This window comes from Delphinus delphis, chromosome 2 (genome assembly GCF_949987515.2).
Source record: "Delphinus delphis chromosome 2, mDelDel1.2, whole genome shotgun sequence".
Classification (NCBI taxonomy): domain Eukaryota; kingdom Metazoa; phylum Chordata; class Mammalia; order Artiodactyla; family Delphinidae; genus Delphinus; species Delphinus delphis.
In genome coordinates, this window is record NC_082684.1 from 153,371,322 (window position 1) to 153,394,749 (window position 23,428).

At 53.3% G+C, this 23,428-nt stretch overlaps 1 protein-coding gene across 6 annotated transcripts in view; it reads left to right on the forward strand.

The window, feature by feature from the left end:
• The window catches only part of PFKFB3 (6-phosphofructo-2-kinase/fructose-2,6-biphosphatase 3), an 85,692-nt gene that overhangs the window by 45,143 nt on the left and 17,121 nt on the right, over window positions 1-23,428 (forward strand). For 4 of the 6 annotated variants that reach the window (XM_060006002.1, XM_060006000.1, XM_060006001.1 and 1 more), the window contains exons 1-3: window positions 14,959-15,178; window positions 22,092-22,217; window positions 23,197-23,293. In XM_060006002.1, the coding sequence (XP_059861985.1) occupies window positions 15,103-15,178; window positions 22,092-22,217; window positions 23,197-23,293 (299 nt within the window). In that variant the 5' untranslated portion in view covers window positions 14,959-15,102. Of the gene's footprint in view, window positions 1-14,800; window positions 15,179-22,091; window positions 22,218-23,196; window positions 23,294-23,428 lie in introns of those variants that run through there. The other 2 variants (XM_060006006.1, XM_060006005.1) reach the window with 2 other exon arrangements.

Sequence of the window (23,428 nt, forward strand, 5' to 3'; positions counted from 1 at the left end):
GGGGGCTATTGTATTCCAAGGGGCTTGTCAGAGTAATTTTCCACCCAGTCTGTGGCTCCTGGCCCCTTGGCTACCCAGGCTGAGCAGATGTGTGATTAAATGCTGGGTCAGCAGCTTAGTATCGTGGTTCACGATTCACTTAGTATCGTGGCTCTAGACTTAAAGACTTTACAACGGAAAAGGACCCCTGAGATCATGAGGTCGTTCCACACTTCAGGTGTACAGAAGTGCCCTGCCCCGAATCACCAAGTTGATGAGCTGGGCCGGGGGCTCACAATGGGGCAGGCGCTGTGTCATCGTTCTTTCCCATCATGGTCCCCCGTAGCCTCCAGCCCGCAATCGGGCTTCCGCTCCCGGGGAGCAACACAATGCAAGTCAGCTCCCCTGTATTGGTACCTGTTTATCATTTTATCTCATCATCTTGTTCTTTATCTCACATCTAGTTCTTTAGCTGTTCCTCACAGAGTGGCTTCCAGATGGCTGGGGCCTTCTGATTGCCTTCCTCTGGACGTGTCTGAGTTCGTTACCGTTCCCTTAAAAGGCGTCTCCCAGAACCGGACACACGCGCAGCGTGGTCTTAGCACGGCGATTACAGACCCCCCGCCCCTCTAACTTGAACTCTAGGCATAAGCACGGCCCAGCTGCTGTAGGCTTTCCAACATCTACTCAGTGCTGTTTCATAAAACCTGCATTTAAACTTTTTTTTGGCTTGATTTGGCTCTATTTTTAGAATGTTTTCCACCGGGAGAAGGAAGAAGTCCAAGGGGGAACAGAGAGGGGAAAGATGTCAGCTCTGATTCGGCAACTGCAGAGCTGCACGCGCCATGGGGCGTAAGCAGGCTTGCGACACAGCCTGCTCCCCACTTTCTCAACCTCGGCTCCTGGTGCGTCGCCCTGGGCGCTCACCACACGGCAGAAGGTGGCTGCCTGTCAGTTCTGTCCTCACCAGGGTCCTGGGTCGGGAACCTCAGTTGTTTTGACTTCGGCTCTTCTCCGTGTGCGTGTGTGTGTGTGTGTGTGTGTGTGTGTGTGTTGAGGAAATCAAGGGCTGGAGACCAGGTCATGTGTGTGTGTTTATGTGTGTGTGTGTGTGTGTGTGTGTGTGTGTGTGTGTTGAGGAAACCAAGGGCTGGAGACCAGGTCATGTGTGTGTGTTTATGTGTGTGTGTGTGTGTGTGTGTGTGTGTGTGTGTGTGTGTGTTGAGGAAACCAAGGGCTGGAGACCAGGTCGTGTGTGTGTGTGTGTGTGTGTGTGTGTGTGTGTGTGTGTGTGTGTTGAGGAAACCAAGGGCTGGAGACCAGGTCATGTGTGTGTGTGTGTGTGTGTGTGTGTGTGTGTGTTGAGGAAACCAAGGGCTGGAGACCGGGTTGTGTGTGTGTGTGTGTGTGTGTGTTGAGGAAACCAAGGGCTGGAGACCAGGTCATGTGTGTGTGTGTGTGTGTGTGTGTGTGTGTGTGTTGAGGAAACCAAGGGCTGGAGACCGGGTTGTGTGTGTGTGTGTGTGTGTGTGTTGAGGAAACCAAGGGCTGGAGACCAGGTCATGTGTGTGTGTTTGTGTGTGTGTGTGTGTGTGTGTGTGTGTGTGTTGAGGAAACCAAGGGCTGGAGACCAGGTCATGTGTGTGTGTTTGTGTGTGTGTGTGTGTGTGTGTGTGTGTGTGTGTGTGTGTGTGTGTTGAGGAAACCAAGGGCTGGAGACCAGGTCGTGGAGCCTCGAGGAGAAGAAGTCTACTAACACGCCTCTGCCACCGCCTCGGGGTGGGCCTGGATGATTCAGAAAATGCTAATCTTCATGTGTGTGTTGAGTACTGGAGTGTTTGCATGAGCACGTTTAGTGGTACCTGATTTGACCCCCTTCCCCACCTCGCAAGGTGCACAGGCAGTGATTATCCTGATTTTCCAGATGAGCCAGCTGCTCACCAGGGCGAGTGGCTCTCTGTCCCTCTCTGAGCCCTGGGTTCCCTGAGTGGTTACGGAGGCTACTTCCAGCCCATGATGAGCCATATAGCATCACTGCAAATACATTTTTCCTTCATCCAACATACTGAAGATGTCCCATGTGCCTGACATGATGGCAGGCTCTGGTGATACACAGATGAACAGCTGTCTGTGTTTTAAGTGCTTATAGTCTAGTAATTGCAACCCAGTTTCTATTTGCATTTCATTGAGAGCAATTAGAATCCTTGGAGAAGTGGAGGAGATGCTTCCAGACCATCTAGAGGGCTCATGGGCAGAGGAGGGAACTTGGGTCCAGAGAGGGCAATCCCGTGACCTGGTACAGACAGGGTCAGGGCGGGGTCCAGGCTCCCAGCCCTAGCCCACACCCTGCCCCACCCTGCAGTCTCTTCCGTGCCCCCCACTCCCGCTGAATAAGCTTTGGAGACCAGACAGGGCTGGTTTGCATAGTTGAGGATCCAAACCTGGGTTATCCATAGGTTCCCTAGAATTGCTTTTTGCCAGTCATTTCAAGAGCCTGGCTGTGGTATTAGCAGTAAGTGTTATGGTGTCAGTCAGCATTCACTCCTCCCTAGAACCTGATTCCTTTCACATCATGGGGCCAGTCCACTCTTGCTCTGCTGTGTGCCGTGGAAGGCTGTGTTCATGCTGCTTTAAAGCCTAGGAGTGGGCTTCTGAGCCTGAAGAGTGCCTGTCTCATGGGGACACGACAGCTGCTCACACAGGTTGGAGGGTGGGCATCTGCCCTGGAGGAGGGGGCAGGTGGCAGAGAGAGAACTGAGGAAAGTTGCAGGAAGGGACATTTGTCTGTCTGGCCAGCAACCCATCTAATAATAGAATGACTAGGCTGAAGCCACAGGTTCAAGCTGAGGCTTTGCGGGAGGGCCGTCAGAGTTCTAGACTGGGGTTTCTAGATGCGATGTGGAAATAGCCTAGGGAGCATGCAGGGTGTGGAGGGCGGGGAGGTAAGCTTTTCCAGCAGCAGAAGAAGGCGCCAGGTGCGGGCGGTGGAGCGGCTGGGAGCCTGACCCTCTCTCCTGGCTCCACCTTCGCCTCCCGGCTAAAATCATCCTTTAGCCGGGAGATTGTTTAGCTAAACACTGGGGTTCTGCTGCTAAGGATGATGGGAAGAGTGGCTACTGGGGTGAGTGATGGCTAATTTTATGGGTCAACCTGACTGGGCCAAGGGGTGCCCAGGTAGCTGGTAAAACATGATTTCTGGGTGTGTGTGCGTGGATGTTTCTGGAGACACTGCCTCTGATTCAGTGGACTGAGTAAAGCATATGGTCCTCCCCAAAGCGGTGTGCACCATCCTGTCCGGTGAGGGCCTGGATGGAACAGAAGCATGGAGGAAGGGCGAACTCGCTCTCTCGGCGTGAGTTGGGGTGTCCATCCTCTTCTGTCCTTGGACATCGGACCTCGGAGCTCCTGGTTATCAGGCCTTCAGATTCTGAGTGAATCCCACCTGATTTCCTGGGTCTCCAGCCTGCAGACGGCAGATAGTGGGACCTCTTAGCCTCCAAAACCATATAATGAGTTTCCTTTTGTACATACATACATATTTCTCAGGAGAACCCTGACTATTACAGGAAGTAATGGAACCTCCCAGCTATGTGATGGATTTCACTGAGCAGGGTGGAGTGGGGGAAGGAATTGGGGAACCTGTTTTCTAGCTTAGATGGCTGAGAGTTCAGGGAGAGGTGCAGGTTCTGGAGAAAGCTGAAGGCTCGCTTTGCACAGAGCTCTTGGCTACAAAATCATGATCCCACTGTGTGCCAGGGCTCTGCTGTGCACTCTTCTTAGGAAAACCCCATTGTATATGGTGGCCATTGTCCCCAGTGCATTGTTGAGCAAAGCCACTCTTGTACAGCAGGTCACACCCGCCTGATGTGAAATGAACATGATGTGAAATGATTTTGTTCGGTCTCCTCCCCTCTCCTCCTTCCCCACACCTTGTGTTGTTGATAACGAGGGGCCTGGGTTAAGGAGCAAAGTGGGGGAAGGCTGCCAGTCGGCAGGTGCAGACCGGGCTGTGGATGCAGAGGTCTGGGCTGACCGTGTCTTTTCTGTTTTTCTCCGGTCTCTCGAATTTGTTTTTTCCTGGTCTTTCTAGCATCCTCTTCCCCTCTGTCTTGTTAACCACCCTGTCCTAACTTGAACAGGTTTAATATCTTCATGTTTCAGATCGCTCTCTGTCTTCCCTCATCCGCTGTCTTTTTTTTTTTAATTGAGGTGAAATTCACATAACATAAAATGAACCATTTTAAAGCACACAATTCAGTGGTATTTAGTACAGTCACAGCGCTGTGCAACCCTTGCCTCTCTCCAATTCCAAAACGTGTTCATCACTTGGAAAGGAAGCCCCACCCCCAGGGAGCAGCCCCCCCTGTTCTCAGCGGCCCCTGGCAAGCACTAATCTGCCTTCTGTCTGTATAGATTTACCTATTCCGGATATTTCCCATTGATGGAATCACACAGTACAGAACCTTTTGTGTCTGGTTTCTTTCGCGTTGCATAATTGTATTAGTTTGCTCCGGCTGCCATGACAAATACCACAGACTGGGTGGCTTACACAACAGACACTTATTTTCTCATGGTTCTGGAGGCTGGAAGTCCAAGATGAGGTTGGGTTTCTCTCTCCTTGGCTTGCAGATGCCTGGCTTTTTTCTGTGTCCTCACAGGACCTTTCCTCTGTGGGCATACACACCTGGTATGTCCAAATTCCTCTTCTTTTTTTTTTTTGGCCATGCCACACGGCTTGTGGGATTTTAGTTCCCTGACCTGGGATTGAACCTGGGCCCTCGTCAGTGAGAGCATGGAGTCCTAACCACCGGACCCCAGGGAATTTCCAAATTCCTCTTCTTATAGAGACACTAGTCAGATTGGATGAGGGTCCATGCTAATGGCCTCATTTAACTTAATTACTTCTTTAAAAACTGTATGTCCAAATACAGTCACATTCTGAGGTACTAGGGGTTAGGGCTTCAGCATATGAGTTCTAGGGGAACACAACCCAGTCCACACCTGTAATGTCTTCAAGGTTTATCCATGTTGCAGTGTGTTTCAATACCTCCTTCCTTTTCTTTCTAAATTTTTAAAATATTTATTTATTTATTTTTGGCTGCATTGGGTCTTCGTTGCTGCATGCAGGCTTTCTCTAGTTACGGTGAGCGGGGGCTACTCTTCGTTGTGGTGCGCGGGCTTCTCATTGTGGTGGCTTCTCTTGCTGCGGAGCACACGCTCTAGGCGCACAGATTTCAGTAGTTGTGGCTCACGGGCTCTAGAGCGCAGGCTCAGTAGTTGTGGCGCATGGGCTTAGCTGCTCTGCGGCATGTGGGATCTTCCTACACCAGGGCTCGAACCTGTGTCCCCTGCATTGGCAGGTGGATTCTTAACCACTGCACCACCGTGGAAGTCCCTCTCCTTCCTTTTCACGACCGAATAATATTCCACTGTATGCATGGACCACATTTTGTCTTTCCATTCATCTCTTGATGGACACTTGGGCTTTTGGTTCTTGCGAAAAATGCTGCTATGCCCACTGCCTTTTTACATAACGGAGTTACTGGCACTGGGGGATGGGTGGCAGAGGAGGGCCAGGTAGTATGTGTCCACTGTCCCCAGGGAGCTAAGTGTCTGGGTGCTGATTCAAAGTCCAGCCTTCTGTGTCAGGGCAGCACTGGCCCTCCTAAAGCTGGTAACAGGTATTTGACAGGCAGCCGTGTTGTGAGCTTGCCTTGGGGCAGTGAAGAGCTGCTGGCTTGTTTGAGTCTTTAGTGGATGTAATCACTGTCCAGCTGTTTGCACACTCTCCCTGGCATCTGTCTGGCCTCTTTATCCACCGTGACTAATGGCTGAGTGATAGCTTTCTTACTGATAAGGAAACAGCAAGAACTATCAAAAAGAATAACTCCAGAGTTGTCCAACTTATCCTCAGTTTATCTAGTGATGTACTCTGAAAATCTTTTCACCTACTAAAGTCATGCAGCCCTTTTCTCATGGCAGAGGTGGGTTTTTGCCTGTTTCTTTTCCATCTGTGATTTGGGAGAGAGGGTCATGCAGGTCCTAGAAGACTCTCGGACAGGGGACGTCCGGAGTGGCTTAGTAGCTGCCATGGTTTTCCCTGCTCCACAGTGAGTTTACCCAGAGCTGCTACATCAGTTCATCTGGGTCTTTCTTCACTTCTGGATTGTTTCTTCGATCTCTGTTTTGTGTTTGTGTCTATAAAATATTGTCACTGGGAAACTCTTCTGACAAGAAACAAAGCCACAAGTGTTCTAGGGCCTATATCCTTGCTCACAATGAAAGCAAACCAGGTTGGTGTCAGAGAGGAACGGGTGGCCAGCCTTGTCTGTGTGGGGTCCCTGTGCCCCAGTGTCTAGTCCTCAGATTTTCTTCTTTAGAAGCTGGATTTTAGCCGTGCAGCCAGAGATGGTCAAGCCTAGGGAGACCAAGTCACAAACCAAAGTGGTGAGAGAATGGTATTTAAACTAGATTGCCCACTTGGTACGTTTCTAGGAGGATCGTGGCTGCTGGTCAGAATAGAACATTCAGGTCTGCTCGCCTGTGGGCTGTCTGTGAGGGCAGGTAAGCGGGAGCTAGAGGGATTCTGTGCCTGGCGGGGCAGAGAAAAGAGCATGTGGGTTCCTGTCGGGGCTGCTCCCAGAGCTATGTATCAGAAACGGATACATAGTTTCTCAGCAAAGTACCCATTAATTTATCCTCACTGCACAGGGCAACTTTTTCAGGATCTGAGGGCCCTTTACCACAACGTAGAGTGTGGTTACGGATCCCAACATCCAGTTATGGGTTCCAGCACCCTGATCTTTTTCTACCCCACCCCCGCCTCTTGTTTTAAAGCCTTTGAGAGGAATTTTCCAGAATAAAGATTTCTGGCCTAGACTCCTCTTCTAGTTTCATAGGATAAATGCTCTCTGGGGGAGGAGTGGAAAAGAAACTGTCTCCACACAGGGGCCTGTCTCTTGAGCTCCCCTTGACCCCATCTTCCTTACAAACCCAGAGTGGAGATCCTGGAGCTAACGGTTATTTCAGGATCCCAAGACCATTACCTGCTTATTATAACCTGTTCTTAGCACTGTAACCAGAGGCCAGTCTTTTTTTTTTTTTTTTTTGCCACTGTGGCATGTAGGATCTTAGTTCCCCGACCAGGGATCGAACCCGTGCCCCCTGCATTGCGAGCGCGGGGTCTTAACCACTGGACCACCAGGGAAAGTCCCCAGAGGCCAGTCTTTAACCAAACATGCATTCTGTCAAGCAGTGTTGACGGATACATGCCACCAGCCCGGCTCTGTTCTAGGCCCCTCGGGATGGAAACAGCTGTGAAAGCGAGGAAGGTCCCTCCCGTCCTCTTGCTCACCCTTCTCAGTGCCCTTTGGGGGACTTCCTCTTTCTCAGAACAGGAGTCAGTCGTCCTGAGGGTCCACAAGGTGCCCCCTGACTGCCCCTCCCCCTCCTCACTCTCCAGTCCTCTCTGTGCCACACACCCGGCTCTTCCCTGAATCCAGATCCCACCCCAGCACCTCTGTCCGTGTTGTGTCTCCACTTGGACGCCTCATACTCCAGATACCTGGAAGGGCGACCAAAGATGCAGGATACAAAATGGAACGTGGACAATCTCGCCAGCTTGTTACAGCACGTGTTGAAGGGACAGCATCTGGGCTGTGTGAGGCCAACTAGTATCTAGTGCTGCTGGTAGCTTCTCCTGTTTCTTCGCACAACTGGAAAATCTTAAGCCAAGGTTGCCGCTCCTACGTGCCGGTGCTGCGCTGCAGCTACGGTGATGTCGTGCTGTTGACAGCCTGGCCGCAAAGATGTATTATCAGCAATAGAAATTTGAAGCTTATTGAAGAATTTGAATAGTGTCCGAGAAATAAGATCTTTCTTTTCTTCTTTCCCTTTGCTAATCAATTAGGACATCTTTTTTTTGTGGTACGCGGACCTCTCACTGTTGTGGCCTCTCCCGTTGCGGAGCACAGGCTCCGGACGCGCAGGCTCAGCGGCCATGGCTCACGCGCCCAGCCACTCCGCGGCATGTGGGATCTTCCCGGACCGGGGCACGAACCCGCGTCCCCTGCATCGGCAGGCGGACTCTCAACCACTGCGCCACCAGGGAAGCCCAATTAGGACATCTTAAAACCTTTGAGAAGTACACAGAAAGCCCAAGGCCTCCTCTACCTCTTTAAAAAAAATTTTTAAAGCTGACTCAGTTTTATTTCATAAAATAGTAATTTCTTTTTAAATTGGCTCAGCCGTGGTGTCGACCATGAGCTTTTTCTGCATCAGTAGGGGAGGCTGTCCCAGTATGAGGGCTGGGACTCTTTGGGAGGCTGTCTCTCTGTCTTCATATGCTAAGTAGCACTTTACATTGTAGGTTCATTTGAAAGTTTTTAGTTATTAATCTTCATAATCGTTTCTTAAGACGATTCTTATTTCCTCATTATATCCAAATACTAAGTAATTTAGACATTGTCGTAGAAACCACTTGGATCCAAAGTATTATTGTTGACTTTGTTATTGAGAAGAAGACTGAATGTTCTAGTTGGAAAGTAATTTAATTGCGTGACACTTGAAAGAGTACCAGCCTAGCCGGAGGTCTTGTTTTTTATTCCTTTGCTTATTAGCTGTGTGATCACAGGGAAGTAATGTAATATTTCTTAGCCTCAGTTTCATTAACTCCAAGGGAAAAAGGTAGGGGCGCACGCGCGTGTGTGTGTCTGTGTGTGGTTGTGTGTTAGGGACACTGCAAATTCAAAAATGAATTCATAATTCTGACAAGGACCACATCTCACTTGACTCTGGAGACCCCTGGACAGTTGCTTTCGGTGAATACTTGTTTAATGTGGGAAGAAATGAGAGATACTGACCTTTAGTTCCATGTTTGCTCTTGGGCTTAGCAGAGAAACGCTGAAGGACAATGAAATGGATATGAAATTCCCCGCGGATCTGCCCCAATTACATGCAAACTCTCCTTATTCTCTCAACCTGGACTTTACCCTGAGTCTGCATTGGGCATAATCTTACCCAACACCTCTCTCTTAGTTCCCTACTTGTATTCTAATTCGTGTACATTTCCCCCTCTGGTCTTCAATTGCAAGCTCTTGGGCGTGGGAGATCTCTCTTTGTCATACTCGGAGTGAGATGGAGCCCGGAACACTTTGATGACAGCTGTTCGATCACCTGCTCTTCCTGGCTGGACCCGAGATTGTTGTGGTTCCGGTGCAGCCTGTTCTGTGTAGTGTCTGACACGCAGCTACTGCTTGTGAGCATCTATTAAATGTGCCAGAAGATGGACAGTGGGCTGCTCATCTCTGTGGCTCCCCTTCCCTCCGGGAACGACAGGCTCAGCATAGCCGTCTGGAGTCCTCAGCTGAAGTCTGCATGTGTCTTCTCTTTATTTTGTGTTGTGCCTGCAAGTTGGTGACAACAAAGACTACAAACCCACCGATATTCTCCCGACGATCTGTGCAAAGCCCAGAAATCGAGTCGTCCCCCCACCCCAAGTAAAACACAGGTTAAACTTGATTCCGTGTTTCCACAGGTGCAGGATTTGTGCAAATCCTGTTTGTATATTTGTGTCATTTGCAAGAAGCAAAGGTGTTAGGAACACGTGCAAATCACTACAGAGTTCTTGGCTACCTTTCCGTCAGTTCCCTTCTCCCTCAATGCCTGGATCTATACCATCTATGCTTTTCTTCTTTTTTTTCTCTGGAATTTGAGCAAACTGAGCTATCACCGATTTAATATTTGGGAAGTTTTAAAAAAACCTTTTGAAATTTTGAAATACAAGAAGTTACAAAATAGTACATAGAGTCCCATGAACCCTTCACCCAGCTTCCTTTAATGGTGACATCTTATATGACTGTAGTAAAATAGCAAAACCAGGAAATTGACGTTGGTACAAGACTGTTAACTAGGCTGCAGAATATCTGAGTTTTTAAAAGCACACAGATTCTGAAGTCATAAAGTAATACTTTTAAACACAAATAACATATGTCTTCATATAGGGTGAGGAGGTTGACAGGGAGTGTAAAATGCTCTCAAAGCAGGAGCCTGGTGTGACGCTAGGTGTGAAACACCCAGGGGCAGTTTTAATAGCGTGGTCGGTCCCAAGGTCAGGGGCGTACACTCAGAAGAGGAAAGGCCTGCAGGAAGTGGAGGACCGCGGACTGGGCAGAAGGAAAGGAAACTTGCTGGTTCAGTAGGACTTCAGTTGTGACGATTCACCCAGAGCCAGGTCGTGGCCACGTTTAACTGTCCTGATACTCTCGTAACGAGATGGGTAAGTCCCCTCATTTGGAGAAAAGTGGACATGACATTTGTAGAAGAGGAATGATTTTTTTAAAATAGACTTTATTTTTTAGGACAGTTTTAGGTTCACAGCAAAATTGAGAGGAAAATATAGAGATTTCCCATGTACCCCCTGCCCCTACTCATGCACAGCCTCCCCGGTTATCAACGTCACTCACCAGATGGTACATTTTTACTAAGGGTGAACCTACACGGACACATCATTGTCACCCAAAGTGCATAGTTTACCGTGGGTTCACTCTTGGTGTTGTATATTTAATGGGTTTGGACAAATGTATAAAGACATGTATCCATCATTGTAAGATCATACAGAGCAGATTCACTGCCCTAAAAATCCTCCTATTCATCCCTCTTTCCCCCCAACCCCTGGCCACCATTCATCTTTTTACTGTAGTTGTACCTTTTCAGAATGTCATAGAGTTGGAATCATACAGCGTGTACCCGTTTCAGATTGGCTTCTTCCACTTAGGAATAGGTACTGACCGCTCTTCCATGTCTTTACCGTGGCTGGCAGCTCATTTCTTTCGGGCACTGAATAATATCCCATTGTCTGGAGGTACCACAGGTTATTTTTCGTTTCACCTGCTGATAGACATCTTGGCTGCTTCCACGTTTTGGTGGTTATGAATAAAGCTGCTATAAACCTCTGTGTGCAAGTTTGGAACTGGGTTTTCAACCTGCCGTTGTGGCATCGTGTGGACGTCCGTGCCTGTGTTCCCATTCACGAGTTACATTTTATTTAGAAAAAAAAAAAAAATGTCGCCCTCTCCCCTGTCTTTGGATGGGCGATGAGGTAAGGGCTTATTTCAGTCTTTTATTTGGCGTCTCTCTTCACTCTCTCAGACACAGGCTTGTTCGCAGGAGCAAATGATGACACTTTGTGTCTAATTAGCAACTTCTGATTGCTCACGCCTGCCATGGCTTGTTCTGCCTCCTCTCACTGGACGGAAGGAGGTGGGTTCCAGCATGGTTTCAGGGTTTCAATCTGGCCCACTGGCTTCTGATCGTGGAAATGGGGTTGCTTTTGGCTGAATTCACAGCAGCATGGGGGAGCAGGGGTGAGGGTTAGACGCCTTTGGCCGGCAGAGGGAACTGAGACGAGAGAGGTCGTGGAGAAAACCCACCCCCATCATCCTTTCTGAGTCTGGAGCTAGCTAAGGAATTCGCTATAAATAAGCACCGCAAGAGGCACTACTGTGCAAGAAGGGCTTTCTCTGCTCTCGCCTGCCGGACTGCTCAGCTGTTCTGGGTGAGATGGTCTGAGCCACAGTGTGCTCTGCCCCTCATCAGGACTCCACTCAGCACCCCCGGGTCAGGCTGTAGTCATCACAAGTCCCTTGGGGGCCATCTGCCCACTGTGTCAAGTAGAGGGTCCTAACTGGCTGTGTTCCTTGACCTTTGGCCTAGTTCTAACTCTTCTAATCGCTAAACTTCCCTTTACTCATTGAAAAGGATGACTGGATTATCTGGAAAATTCCTTCTAGCCTTAAGAATGCCTAGGACCACGGGTCATAGGCTCCCCCACCACCTGCCCCAGTACTTGGAGCTGTCCTATCTGCAAAAGCATCATCGTATTCGAGGAATTTTTACATTCTCTGCTGCCTTTCCTGAAGGATGGCGTTCTGATCGTCTGCTTGGGGGTGGGGGGTGGGGGTTGGTCAAAGCCCTGGATAGTTAGATACAGATGCGGTCTTTGGCAGAACTAGGGAAAGAGGTGGACGTCTGAAACAGTAAACACTGAACCAGTACGTTCTTGGAGTTCAGATGCAGTTGGGTTGTTTGTAAACGGCATTGCAGTCAATCAGCGTCAGCTTCCAGAAGGATGCTACGCTAATGTATAGCACTTGAGGATTGCAAGGGCCACACCAGTTCTGGCTGCCCCCCCTTTATTTTAAAGTGTACATTTGTCCGAGTCCCCCACTCATTCCCAGTTTGTTTGCACTTAGATATCAGAAGTGGGAGGGGGATTACTTGAAACTTCCATTTGCTGGCCCCCATTAGGTGTAGGAGGTGATGAGGGAGAGAATCTCTGCTCTGTAGCCAGAACGCCTGAGGCTCTAGGCGTTACCGACACCCGGGCCGGGAAGGCACCAGGTCTGGGTGTGGAGTGTGAATACTTAGCTAGAAGCTCCGAGGAATGTCAACCGCCTCGTGCCCTCAGAGCTGGACCCTGGTCGGACACATCATCCGGATGACGAGATTAAAAATGTGTCTTCACTGGTGCGGCCGCTCTCCGCTGAACTGAGACCCACAGTTGTTTTCAAGTTTGGACCCCCATCCCCTGCCTTGCCCTTCAGCGTGTGCAAAGAAATCGGTGGGCAAGTACAGGCACGCGGGTACACCAGGTACACTGGGTCCTCCGGGAGAGACAAGTGTGCAAGCCTGTAGGGCTGCAGCCGTCCCCACCCCGGCCCCAGCGATCTGGAGGCGGCGACTTTCCGGCGCGGGCGCCAGCGCTCCCTCGCTGCTATTTTCCTCTTTGGATCAGACCATTCTTATTTCAGGAGTGGAGTGGGACTCTCTCTGGGGCGCTATAGGGTGTCATCTCTGGCATTTGCTCCCGGTACAGAAAAACAAGTCCAAATGCAGTGCACTCGGGTTTCTGAACAGCTGCCCAAACGCCGAAACCAGACTGTCAGCAAAGCAGTGGGAGGGAGGAGAGCAGGGACTCAGGAGAGGGAGGTGGGGGTGGGAGTGGGGGGATACCCAGGGTGGGGGCGGGGGGAGGAGGAGGTCAAGGGCACCCTTTCGGTAGGCGACGCTCGTCCCTGGGCTGGGATGCGGGGAAAGTGGGGGATTCCCGGGCTAGTAGGGTGCCTAGAGTGGGCGTCGGGGCGTGGGGAGGGGTCGGGGGTACCGCCGGGTGGGCAACACTGGGCGCTCCGCGACCCTGGTTGGGCTGGGAGGGGGATGCCTGGACGGGGGGTGTGCCTGGGGTGGAGGTCCGGCTGGGGGGTGTTTTGGGGCACCCGCCCGATGGGCGACGCTGGGCGCTCCCCGCCTCTGGGCAGGCTGGGGTGAGGGGAAGGGGGAGGCCCGGGGGGGCGGGGCAGGCGGGAGCAGCTTGACGGCCGCCAGGGAGCGGGCGCCGTCCCAGCCGAGCCATGCGGTACGTGAGCGACGTGTGGCAGCCTCTGCGCAGACTGTTCCGCGGCGGTGTGGGTTTCAGCGAGCGCCGCCTCCTTCCAATCACGGCGCAGCCCAGCGTGAGGGATACACCTCTGCAGGGCAGGGCTGCGCTGCGCACCAAGGCATCGCGTTCCAAAGTCACATACATGCCATGCCCTGTGCGGGCGGCAGCTCCCGCTCAAAGCAGCCCAGATCTTCACGGGGCGGCCACCGACCTGACTACACGACTGCCACATGTCGCCTGCTGATGCAAAGCTGCGGGGACCGGGGATGCAGAAGGGACACATACACCAAAAACTGGCGAGGAAGAGATGCAGTAGGGCTGCGCCGGTTAAATGGCACGAATTTTAGGGGTTTGCACAATCATGGTGACGCCTCCCAATAGTTATTCCGGGGCTTGCAGCCAAGTAATGAATTGCAGGTCCGAATAGGATCTATTTTTTTTACTCGGAGAGATGAAGGTATATCGAAAATATTGTAAACGGTGACCGTGAAAACCAAGATGCCACGTTCCATTTTGGTCCAGCCTCCGGGTCTCTCCCACCCCCTCCTCGTGCCCGACATTCCGGGACCCGGGGTTCCAGGTCTTGGGGGCTGGGTGTCGGGGGAGCAATGTTCAGCACTAGTTGGGGTTTCTAAGGAATTCAGGAAATTGGGCGTGGTGAGGACGAAAGACCAGGGAAGCCCTCTCCCCGTGGGTGGCGGGGCCTGTGGTGGGTGACTCACAGGTATTATTAGGGAGCAGCTCCGGCAAGGAGTGACCCACAGGCGCTCTCAGCATCCTCCCTCTGGCTTCCCTCTAGGGTAGCAGAGACAACACCCCCCACCGCCGCCCCCGTCCCCTCTAACCTCTCTGCAACCTTTAACCCGAAACCCGCGTCTTCACCTTGACTGTGCCTGACCCGGAGCGCGTGCTAAAAATGCAGAGTATGGGGGTCCCATTCCCAGAGAGACCGAGTCCGCAGTATGCATTAAGCATGCCAGGTGATTCGGCAGAGGGGCTTTGTGGACCACAGTGGACGGTGCTGTTTCTTTCCTTCCAGCGCAGTTGAGTTGATTATTCTGGGAGGCTGCGCAGGTCGCTTTTAGGGGATGATAGAAGGAGGCTCACGGAGTAGCACTTTCAGCCAGGGCTGGTTTAGGGCGTTATGCGGGGGACCTCAGTAGCCGGGCGCGCCGGTGTCGCCGGCCTGCAGGGGGCGCCAGCAGGCTGTCTCCTGGCTGGGCCACCCTCCTTCCACGTGAAAGGGGGATGGAACACGAGGAATGCGTCCCCGCCCCGGGGCTGACGTGTGCGTCTCTGCCGGCCCGGATTCTTAAAAGCCCGGGAGGAGCGCTGGGCATCCCAGCAGAGCCAGAGAGGAGGCGAGTTGATGTGGACCGCGGCGCACTCGAGCCAGCGCACAGGGACCGCGGCTGTCACGGCGCTCCGAGCATCCCGGGGCTTCCCGAGCGGAAGAGTCCATCCCTGCGGGAGCTAAGGGTGCAGCCCCAGCCCTCCCGCTCCTCTCTGGGAGCCTCACGCCTCGGGCGAGCGTCCGTGATTTAGCACAAAGCACGTTTCCAAAAAGCCGCGCTCTCACGCACGCACCCCCTCCCCCCTTTGTTTCGGGGGTCGCCAGACCGCTCTCCTCCCCAAGTCTGAATTCTTCAGAAGGGGCGGAGGGCCGCCGAGTCTCGGCTGAGAAGATGCCCCTGGAGCTGACTCAGAGCCGGGTGCAGAAGATCTGGATCCCGGTCGACCACCGCCCCTCGTTGCCCAGATGTGAGTGCAGACGTGCGCGGGGCCGGGCTGCCGGGGAGGGCGCGCCGTGTGGACAGCGAGGCCATTGTGTGGCGGGCGCCGGCCGGGCGCTTTTGTGCCGGCTCCCCTCCTCCGGCGCGCTCGGGCGGGCCGGGCGCCGCCCTCCACGCCGTCCCCGAGGCCCGGCCCAGGCGCCCCCAGCTCCTCCCCGCCGGCCTCGGCGCGAGGCGGGGACGGCGCGGGCGCTGCGCCTACCCTGGCCGGCGTCGGGGGCGCTGTGGCCCGGCCCGCGGTCTCCGCGGAGCTCCACTCCGCTCGCGCCGGGAGCGCAGAGGGACCCGGAAACAGCGAGCGCACGGGACGGGAAGCGCGGAGCGCGGCAGAAGGTCTCCGCTTCGGGGAGGCGTGGGAAGGGACGTCTGCGTGTCCCCCGGCCCGGGCCCCGCTCCTGGGCGCCCGCCGCGCCTCCGCGGGTCTCAGCCCCCTTTCTCTGTCCGTCGCTACCTCCCCTCCTCTCTCTCCCCCTCCTTCCCTCCTTCCTTTTTACCTCTTTCCATCTCGCCTTTTCCTCCTATATATTTATCTCTCAACCTCTGTATTTCCACTCCCTCTCACTCCATCTTTCTATATGTTTCTCTCTCTTTATATATCTCCTGTATTTCTTTCCTTCTTTCTATGAATTTCTAATCTTCTCTCTCTAGTTCTGGTTTTTACCTGTCTTCTCTCTCTTTACTGCTACCTCCCTCCTCTCTTCCTTTCCGCGCTCCCACCTCTAGCTCCTGTGCTGGGGTCTACAAGAGAGTTGTCTGGAACCAAGTCTTTGTGCAGGTTTTGCGGGGGGGTGTCTGCGGATGGGTGACTGCACAGTTGGCAACGTTTCCCACGTGCGCGCGCGTGTACACACACTCACTGAGCTCGGAATTTGCTGGCAGTTCACCTCCTCGCCCTGTCCGTCGTGGCCCATAAATGCTTTGGGAAGGTTTACCTTGGGCTCCGTCCCCAGCCAGGGAGAGAGCACCTCTTAAAAGGGTGGTGCGGGTGGTTTGAAGGCGACACTCCTCCTCCAGGGAACCCGCCCAGGAGCCTGTCAGGTGGCCAGGCTGAGATAGCCGTGTTTTGCTCCAGGTCAGGTCAGGTTGCCTGAGAGGTAAACGTGGGCTTCCAAGTGCAAACCCTCCAGGTGGTTTTTAGGCATCCACAGAGCCTGGGCACTAGGTGGCCTGCTGACCACCTCTGCTGCCACGTTTCTCAGGGGATGGTCACCAAGGCCACGATGACAGCTCCTCTCCCCAGGCTTTGCCCAGGTGTGACTCACCCCCCCCCGCCCCCCACCAACCCCGGACCTGCCCCAGGAGGTTGGGAGAGCTGGCCCTGGGGTGCTCCTAGGTCATCCTGTTGATGGGGACCTGGCCAGGTGCTCCCCACACTGGGGGCGGGGGGGTGCTCTTCCACCAGCTTGACCCCTCTGGTCCAGCGGGCTACAGAAGCCTGAAGGACAGCTGGGCTTCTTTACAAGGTAGCCGAGGGCTGGGGGCCTTGCAGGTGTCTTGTTCCACCAGCCTTTCAGGTATGCTCTTACATAGCTCACTGAACAGGCTGACCACGGTCTGGTTGTATTTCTGTAAAACCTACTGGTAGTGAGGAATGCCCCGCCTGAAATCCTGAGGGAGATGGCGAGATGCAGAAACAGCCCGAGCCTTTTTGACTTTTGAATAAAAGATATTGATGGAGTGCTCGGTGAACTGTAATGGGTCATACAAATACGGGCTGGTTCTCTAAACGCCTGTATGCGTGCGCATACAAATGCGCACGCACATTTAGTCGTTCCCTGGGGTTCACGGTGGGGTGAGAGCTGGGAGGTCCAGCCGGGGCCGGGGTGCTGAGATTGGCTGGCGTCCGCTCAGACGCGTGATTGTGAGAGACACAAGTATGCAGCCATGCTTTTCCTCCAGGCTTCACAGACCCATCCATTAGAATCTATCAGTCTGCACGTCTCACACGCAGATGAGAGATTTGCCTGAAAATCCCTGTCGGAACAATTCACGGCTTGAGGTGGGGGGTGGGGGGGCTTGCTAAAGCTGGTGGATTAAGTCTCCTGTCCCCGCCCACTCCTGGAATCCCTGCCTGTGGCTGTGGGGTTATGTTTTTTTCTTATGAAAATATCTGTACCCTGGATATTTACTGCTTACGTGCCATTATTTTAAGTAGCAGCGTCTGTCACCGTTTATATAGTCACATTTGTCTCTCATCCAATAGCGAAGAGAGGGTATCCCTTCTTGGCGTCTTTCCAGATTCCCTGCCCCTCCCCCCTTCTCTCGTGGCATTCGGAACGCTGGGTGGATTTTCTCCCTTCTGAACCTGTTCCCGTCTTTCTAAGTGCTGTCCTAGTTGGGGGTGTACGGCAGCCTCCTCTGAGATGTGAAAACTACAAGAGGGCAGCGGAAACACTACTGCTGATGTATAAAGAGCAGTCAAACAAGCACAGTACAAAGCCCCAGATTGATTCGTTTGGTGGTATTTCCACCTCTGAAACACATCGGTGAGGGGCCCCGTTGCTACACCTTCATGGTGGTAAGGGCTTCTTACAAAACCTGCAGCTTCCTTCAAGCGCAGACCATAACTCAGGGAGACTTACTGACTTGGTGAATCAGCTAAGTGTACAAAGAAGTAAATCCTCGACGGGCGAGAGCTGGCGATCCTTTCTGTTTGTCATCACAGAAAGCTGAGAGTTCTGTGTACAGGTCTGGACTTACTTATCGTTTCCCCACTCGGAATCCAGTTTCCTCATCTCTGTAAAGTAGGTTGTGTACTGTCTGCTGAGAGAAGGTTTCATCTCAGCAGGGGCTTAGCTCCACTGATGGTTTTCCAACCTAAAGAGGGAAGGAAGGGAAGGAAACCTTCCAGAGAAATCCTGACCTTATCCTTGGGTGGCCACTATAATTTATAGAGGTGATTCTTGGCCCTGACTTCACATTAAAATCATTTAGGGGAGACTTTGGGAAAAAAATCCATGCTGGTGCCCCACACCACGTGAGAATTGCTGCAGGTGGGGCCCGGGCATCCTGGTTTTTAAAAGCTTCTTAGGTTCAGCCACTGGTTGAGAACCACTGATTGAGGAAGGAGGGACTGAAGGATTGCGGGTGAGAAAGACGGAGGTGAGCTCCAGGTCTGTCCCTCACTGCCTATGCAGGGGGACCTCCTTCACTCGTGGGTCCTAGTTCCCTCGTGTCTGGGATGATGAAGCCTTAATGGCTGACGGAGGCCAACGTAGCAAGTATCTTACACATATTATCTTGTGATTAATCCTCCCAAGAACCTTTCTGAAGCATCCCTGCATTTCACAGAAAGGGAAAACCGAGACCCTGAGAGATCAAGTAACTTGTCCACGGCCCGGGGAAGTGTCAGAGCCCGGCCTTGAACTCTGCTTGGCTCTAGACCCTCTCAGCCACCACGCTCTTGTGTTGTCAACTGATTCACTAAAATGCCCATCCCTCGCTGTCTGCCGGAGAGCGTGTCGGGTCGGGAGGGCCGTTTGCTGCACAAAGGTTAGGCGCGAGTTAAAATGTGCGTGCAAAGCAATGAATGAGTTTGGCGTCCACCACACAGTCCAGAAGAGCTTTGAAAAGAGATTTTGCTGAGCTGGGGTCTCTCTACCCCGCAGAGCCTCAGCCCACCTGCCTGGGGCAAGCTCACTTAGATGGTTTGTTTTGTTTAAGATTTTTTTTTTTTTGATGTGGACCGTTTTTAAAGTCTTTATTGAATTTGTTGCAACATTGCTTCTGATTTATGTTTTGGTTTTTTGGCCACGAGGCATGTGGGATCTTAGCTTCCTGACCAGGGATCAAACCCACAGGCCCTGCATCAGAAGGCGAAGTCTCCACAACTGGACCGCCAGGGAAGTCCCTAGATGTGTATTCTTAACACGGACCAAGCAGACTCTCTGGGCTGGTGTGATCTCAGGAGAGAGTTTGTGTCCAGCGGAGCACAGTCCAGGGCCAATCACATGGACCCATTCCCCAGAGAGCCCTTCTTGGGCAGTGGCATCACCGCAGGGTCACAGCCCTTGCCGGGCAGCGGCAGGGGAGCAGGTTGCCATGGTTACTGTAGACACCCGGCGTGGAACTTCCATGGGGCTATCCTGAGCACTGGCCCTGTCTACAGCTACAGCTTGGCCGTCAGTCTTCCATTAGTTCCCCTGAAACTCGGCACTGAAACATGACTTACCTACTCGTAGGGAAAGAGCACAAGTGATGTGGCATCTTTTTGAGGTTAACATTTAGGAGCGCCTCTGAGTAGAAGAAAGCTTGCAGGAGGTATGGGAGCAGCGGCAAAGTGTCTTCCATTGGTTTCTTTTATTTTCTGAGCCTGCGTTGTGGTGTCCATGCCGCGGGCCGGGACAGCTGTCCTGCCTGCTTGAGGCAGTGGGTTACATAGATCAGAGAGGTTAGCAGCTCAGTCAGGGAGCAGGGCTGGAATTGGAACCTGCGAATGCAGCCTCTGTCCAGGGGCTTCAGACGACTGCTTCTTTACCCCACTAACCTCTGTGTATCCCCTTACACACAAGTACTTTTTGGAAAATCTTGTGAAAATCCCTGTGCTGTTGGGGAGGAAGACGAAAAGGCAGAGCTCCAGGGAGGAAGGTATGAGAGGTGGGAGGGTTAAAAAGGTCTGCAGAGAAGAAGAAACTGAGAGTCAGAGGGGAACTGAAGCAGAGGCAGGTGATTATAGGACCGTGGAAGCACTTTGAGATGTGTCGTGAGTTTAAAAAAAAGAGGGGGCAGGGATGAAGAAGAGTAAAACCCGAAGGTTTAGCCGCAAGGTTTCGTGGTTTCCCTTCTGTCTTGGGGACCCCTGGGCGGAGGGGCAGCTGCAGGCACCTTTGGCCATCCCTCTGGCAGCTCTCTGAATCTCACGCAAGAAGCCAAAGGAAGAGAGGAATCATTTCTGCTTCGCCAGACAAAGGAGGGATGGTTTGTTTGGGTTTGAGATCCAGCTTGAATTTTTGGCTTCAGATATCTACTCTGCCGTGTCTTTATGGGGTTTTTTTTTTCCTCCCCAAGTGTCCTACTGCCAGAGATTTGTGCATACGATTAGTGGATATAGAAGTAATCCCCGATTTGATAAATCAGTCAGCCTCTGTCTCTGTTTCCTCGGCATGAGTCCAACAAAAGTATTCCATGTATGTGCACAGCTGAGAGTGTGTGTGTGTGTGTGTGCGCGTGCACGTGCGCACGTCTGTCTCTGTGTGCGATGCTCTTGAGAGCAGTGGCATGTGGGGACGTCAGATAAGACCAGGGGAAAACCGGTGGCTTGGGGGAAGGGTGAGCAGAATGAGTATCGTTTCCAGGCACAGGCGAGGACACTTTCACTTTCTCATGGGTCACCTGCAGTTGCCGGAGTGACACATGACCGACCGGCGCGTCTTTGCCCCACTCGTGTGCTCACGCAGGGCAGGGAAATGGCCTCTGTCTTCTAGGAACCTGTTTGTTCCCGGCCGATGGCTGCTGGGGAATCCCAGCCAGGGGGTTCTGTGGCTCCCTCGTGTCTCCTGGCCTCCCGATGGCCTTTTTTCTTCTCCTCCTCGCTCTGTGTGGAGAAGGTCACCGATGGTCTAGAAACATGAAAGGAGACACAGCCCCTGCGTGCGGTGCTGGCTGCCTCTGTGGCCCCAGCCTGCAGGTCCAGGAGCAGACCCTGCAACAGCATGGCCGGTGTTTGGACACGTGACCTCAGTTTGGCCCCCAGGCCCAGCATCATGGGGCTGTGTCGGGGTGTCCAGCTTAAGAGGAGGCATCTCCTCAAGCCTGTGCTGTCAGTGGCCTGGCGGCCCTCCCTGCCTCCCATCTGCGGGTCAGGGAGCGGGCAGGCGGCTGGTCTCTGGCTCCCATGGGCAGCCCCAGGCTCGAGAACACTCTCGTCACCAGGATGCCGGAGCATCTCAGGGGCAAGACGCCAGCCGAGGAAACAGTGCACCTGAAATGTCCAGAACAGGGTTCTTTGGGCTGCTTTCTTCAAACCCAGTGAAAACCTTTCTCCCTGCTGTTTTGTTGAGATTCTGAGGAACGTGGGACAGTGGTTCAGCAGCAAAGTCAGGAGGGGATTTTGCAAATCCCCTTTGACTTTCAGCAAAGTCAGGCAAGACCCTCTGGGTTTCCGGGGCCCCTGCCGGGGCCCATGTGACCTGGTGGAAGCGGGGAGCAGGAAGGGGCAGGAGAGTCTCAGGGACAGATAAATTTGTGGGAGTCAGCCTCCGGGTCCCTGACCTACTTGCATTTGATAAACTCTTACTTGTGAAAATTGCCTTTTAAAAATTACTTATTTTAGGAAGGCCATGCAGACTTCGTGCATGGCGGTGCGGACATTGACAATAGGCTTCTGTCTGTCATTTGGCCGCCGCTGGGGCCCCACCCCCCAGGGCTCCTACTTGCCGCCTCGCTTTACATGTTATGTTGCATCAGAAACAACCTCTCCTACTGATAACCTCATCATCACTGGTGAGCTTTACACCCCCAGGGGTGCTTTCTGCTCTGGGGTTAGTAATTTGTTCCTGGTTGGGTTTTGGGCCCTCAGGTGTCAGGCTGGGAATTTGGGGTCCCTGCCGTGTGGACCTCAAAGCAAGAGGGAGCTGTGTGACCAAGGGCTCTGGCCCCCAGGGGCCCAGTCCCGCTGGATTGTAAAATGTAGGGGCTTTGAGGTGGGAATGAAAGCTGTGTTTCCGTGGAATTCTTTCTTTTCTTTTCTTTTTTTTTGCCGCACCGTGAGGCTTGCAGGATCTTAGCTCCCTGACCAGGGATCGAACCCATGCCCCCTGCATTGGGATCACGGAGTCTTAACTGCTGGACTGCCAGGGAAGTCCCTCGTGGAATTCTTTAAAGCCTGTTGTGGGCCCTGCTGGCTGCTTTATCCATGGCCCTTTCTGTGTTGCTCTCCCCAGCCTGTGGGCCAAAGCTCACCAACTCCCCAACGGTGATCGTCATGGTGGGCCTCCCAGCCCGGGGGAAGACGTACATCTCCAAGAAGCTGACCCGCTACCTCAACTGGATTGGCGTCCCCACGAAAGGTGAGCCTGCGCCCCCAGGCCGGGGCTGTCAGGCTGAGGGCACCCTCCTGCTTGCCATGACCACCCCCCCCCCCCCAAAAAAGAATGGCCTTTCCCTCTCCAGCTGCTGGGACTCTCTTTGCAGGGCCATCTGACAGGGTGCTGTCCCTGTAGTCGAGGGACACACTTTCCTTTCCGGCTGTGCCGCCCTCCACCCTGCATGCTGTGTATGGGAGGGGGAGGGTCTCTTTTCACCGGCTGCTGTCTGGTTCCCACTGCCCTGCATCCTGCCCAGCTCAGCCCTCACCTCCTCTAAGAAGCCTTCTCTGACCACCGCAGTCTGTGTGGATCTTTTCCTTTAAGTTCCCCAAGCCCTTGGTTGTGACACTCCTCCACTGACCGTCATAAAGTGCTGTGTACTATTGATTATATTTTTGCGAATCTTTGCCGGTCTTCCCACCTCCACGGGGGGTGTTGAGCACGGGGACTGATTTTTCACGTTTGCTGCCCACCCCGCCCTGTGCCCAGAGCAGTGCTTCCTATACTAAGCACTGGCTCAGCGCCCACTGCCCACCCTGGGCGCGGGCTGCTGATCTGCAGAAGGGCTGCTGTGGCCCCGGCCACGCATATGAGCCCTCACTCTCTCCACCCCCAGTGCGCTGGCGAACATCACGACCCCGATCTTCACTAGGCCTGTGGCTGCCACCTGCTCTCAGGTTCAGGCTCCAGCCCCGGCCTGGAGAGGCCGGCCTGCAGGCTGGGCCATGGGAGGCAACCCTGGAGAAACAAGGTCCTGGGTTTGGGGGAGCTGGGCAGCCTTGCAGGCCAAGCGATACCGGCGCAGGACGCAGAGCCCACTGTCTGGTTTCCGGGTCTTATCGGGATCTTATTCAAGTCATGTGCCGGCTTGCTTTTCTTTTCTGGAAAGAGCGATCCTGACCGTGGGAGGCCCTTCTGGTGGTCAGCGTGGTCAGCTAAGGGACCTTTCTTTTCCATCCAGTGTTCAACGTGGGCGAGTACCGCCGGGAGGCCGTGAAGCAGTACAGCTCCTACAACTTCTTCCGCCCGGACAATGAGGAGGCCATGAAAGTCCGCAAGTGAGGCCCGGGCTGCGGTGGGCGGAGGGGGATGGGTGCTCTGTAGCACCAGGTTGGGTGAGAGAGAGGCAGCTGGTCCCCCTCCTTGTGTATCAGCGAGAGCCTCTCGGCCTCTGAGCCTCACTGATCCCGCTG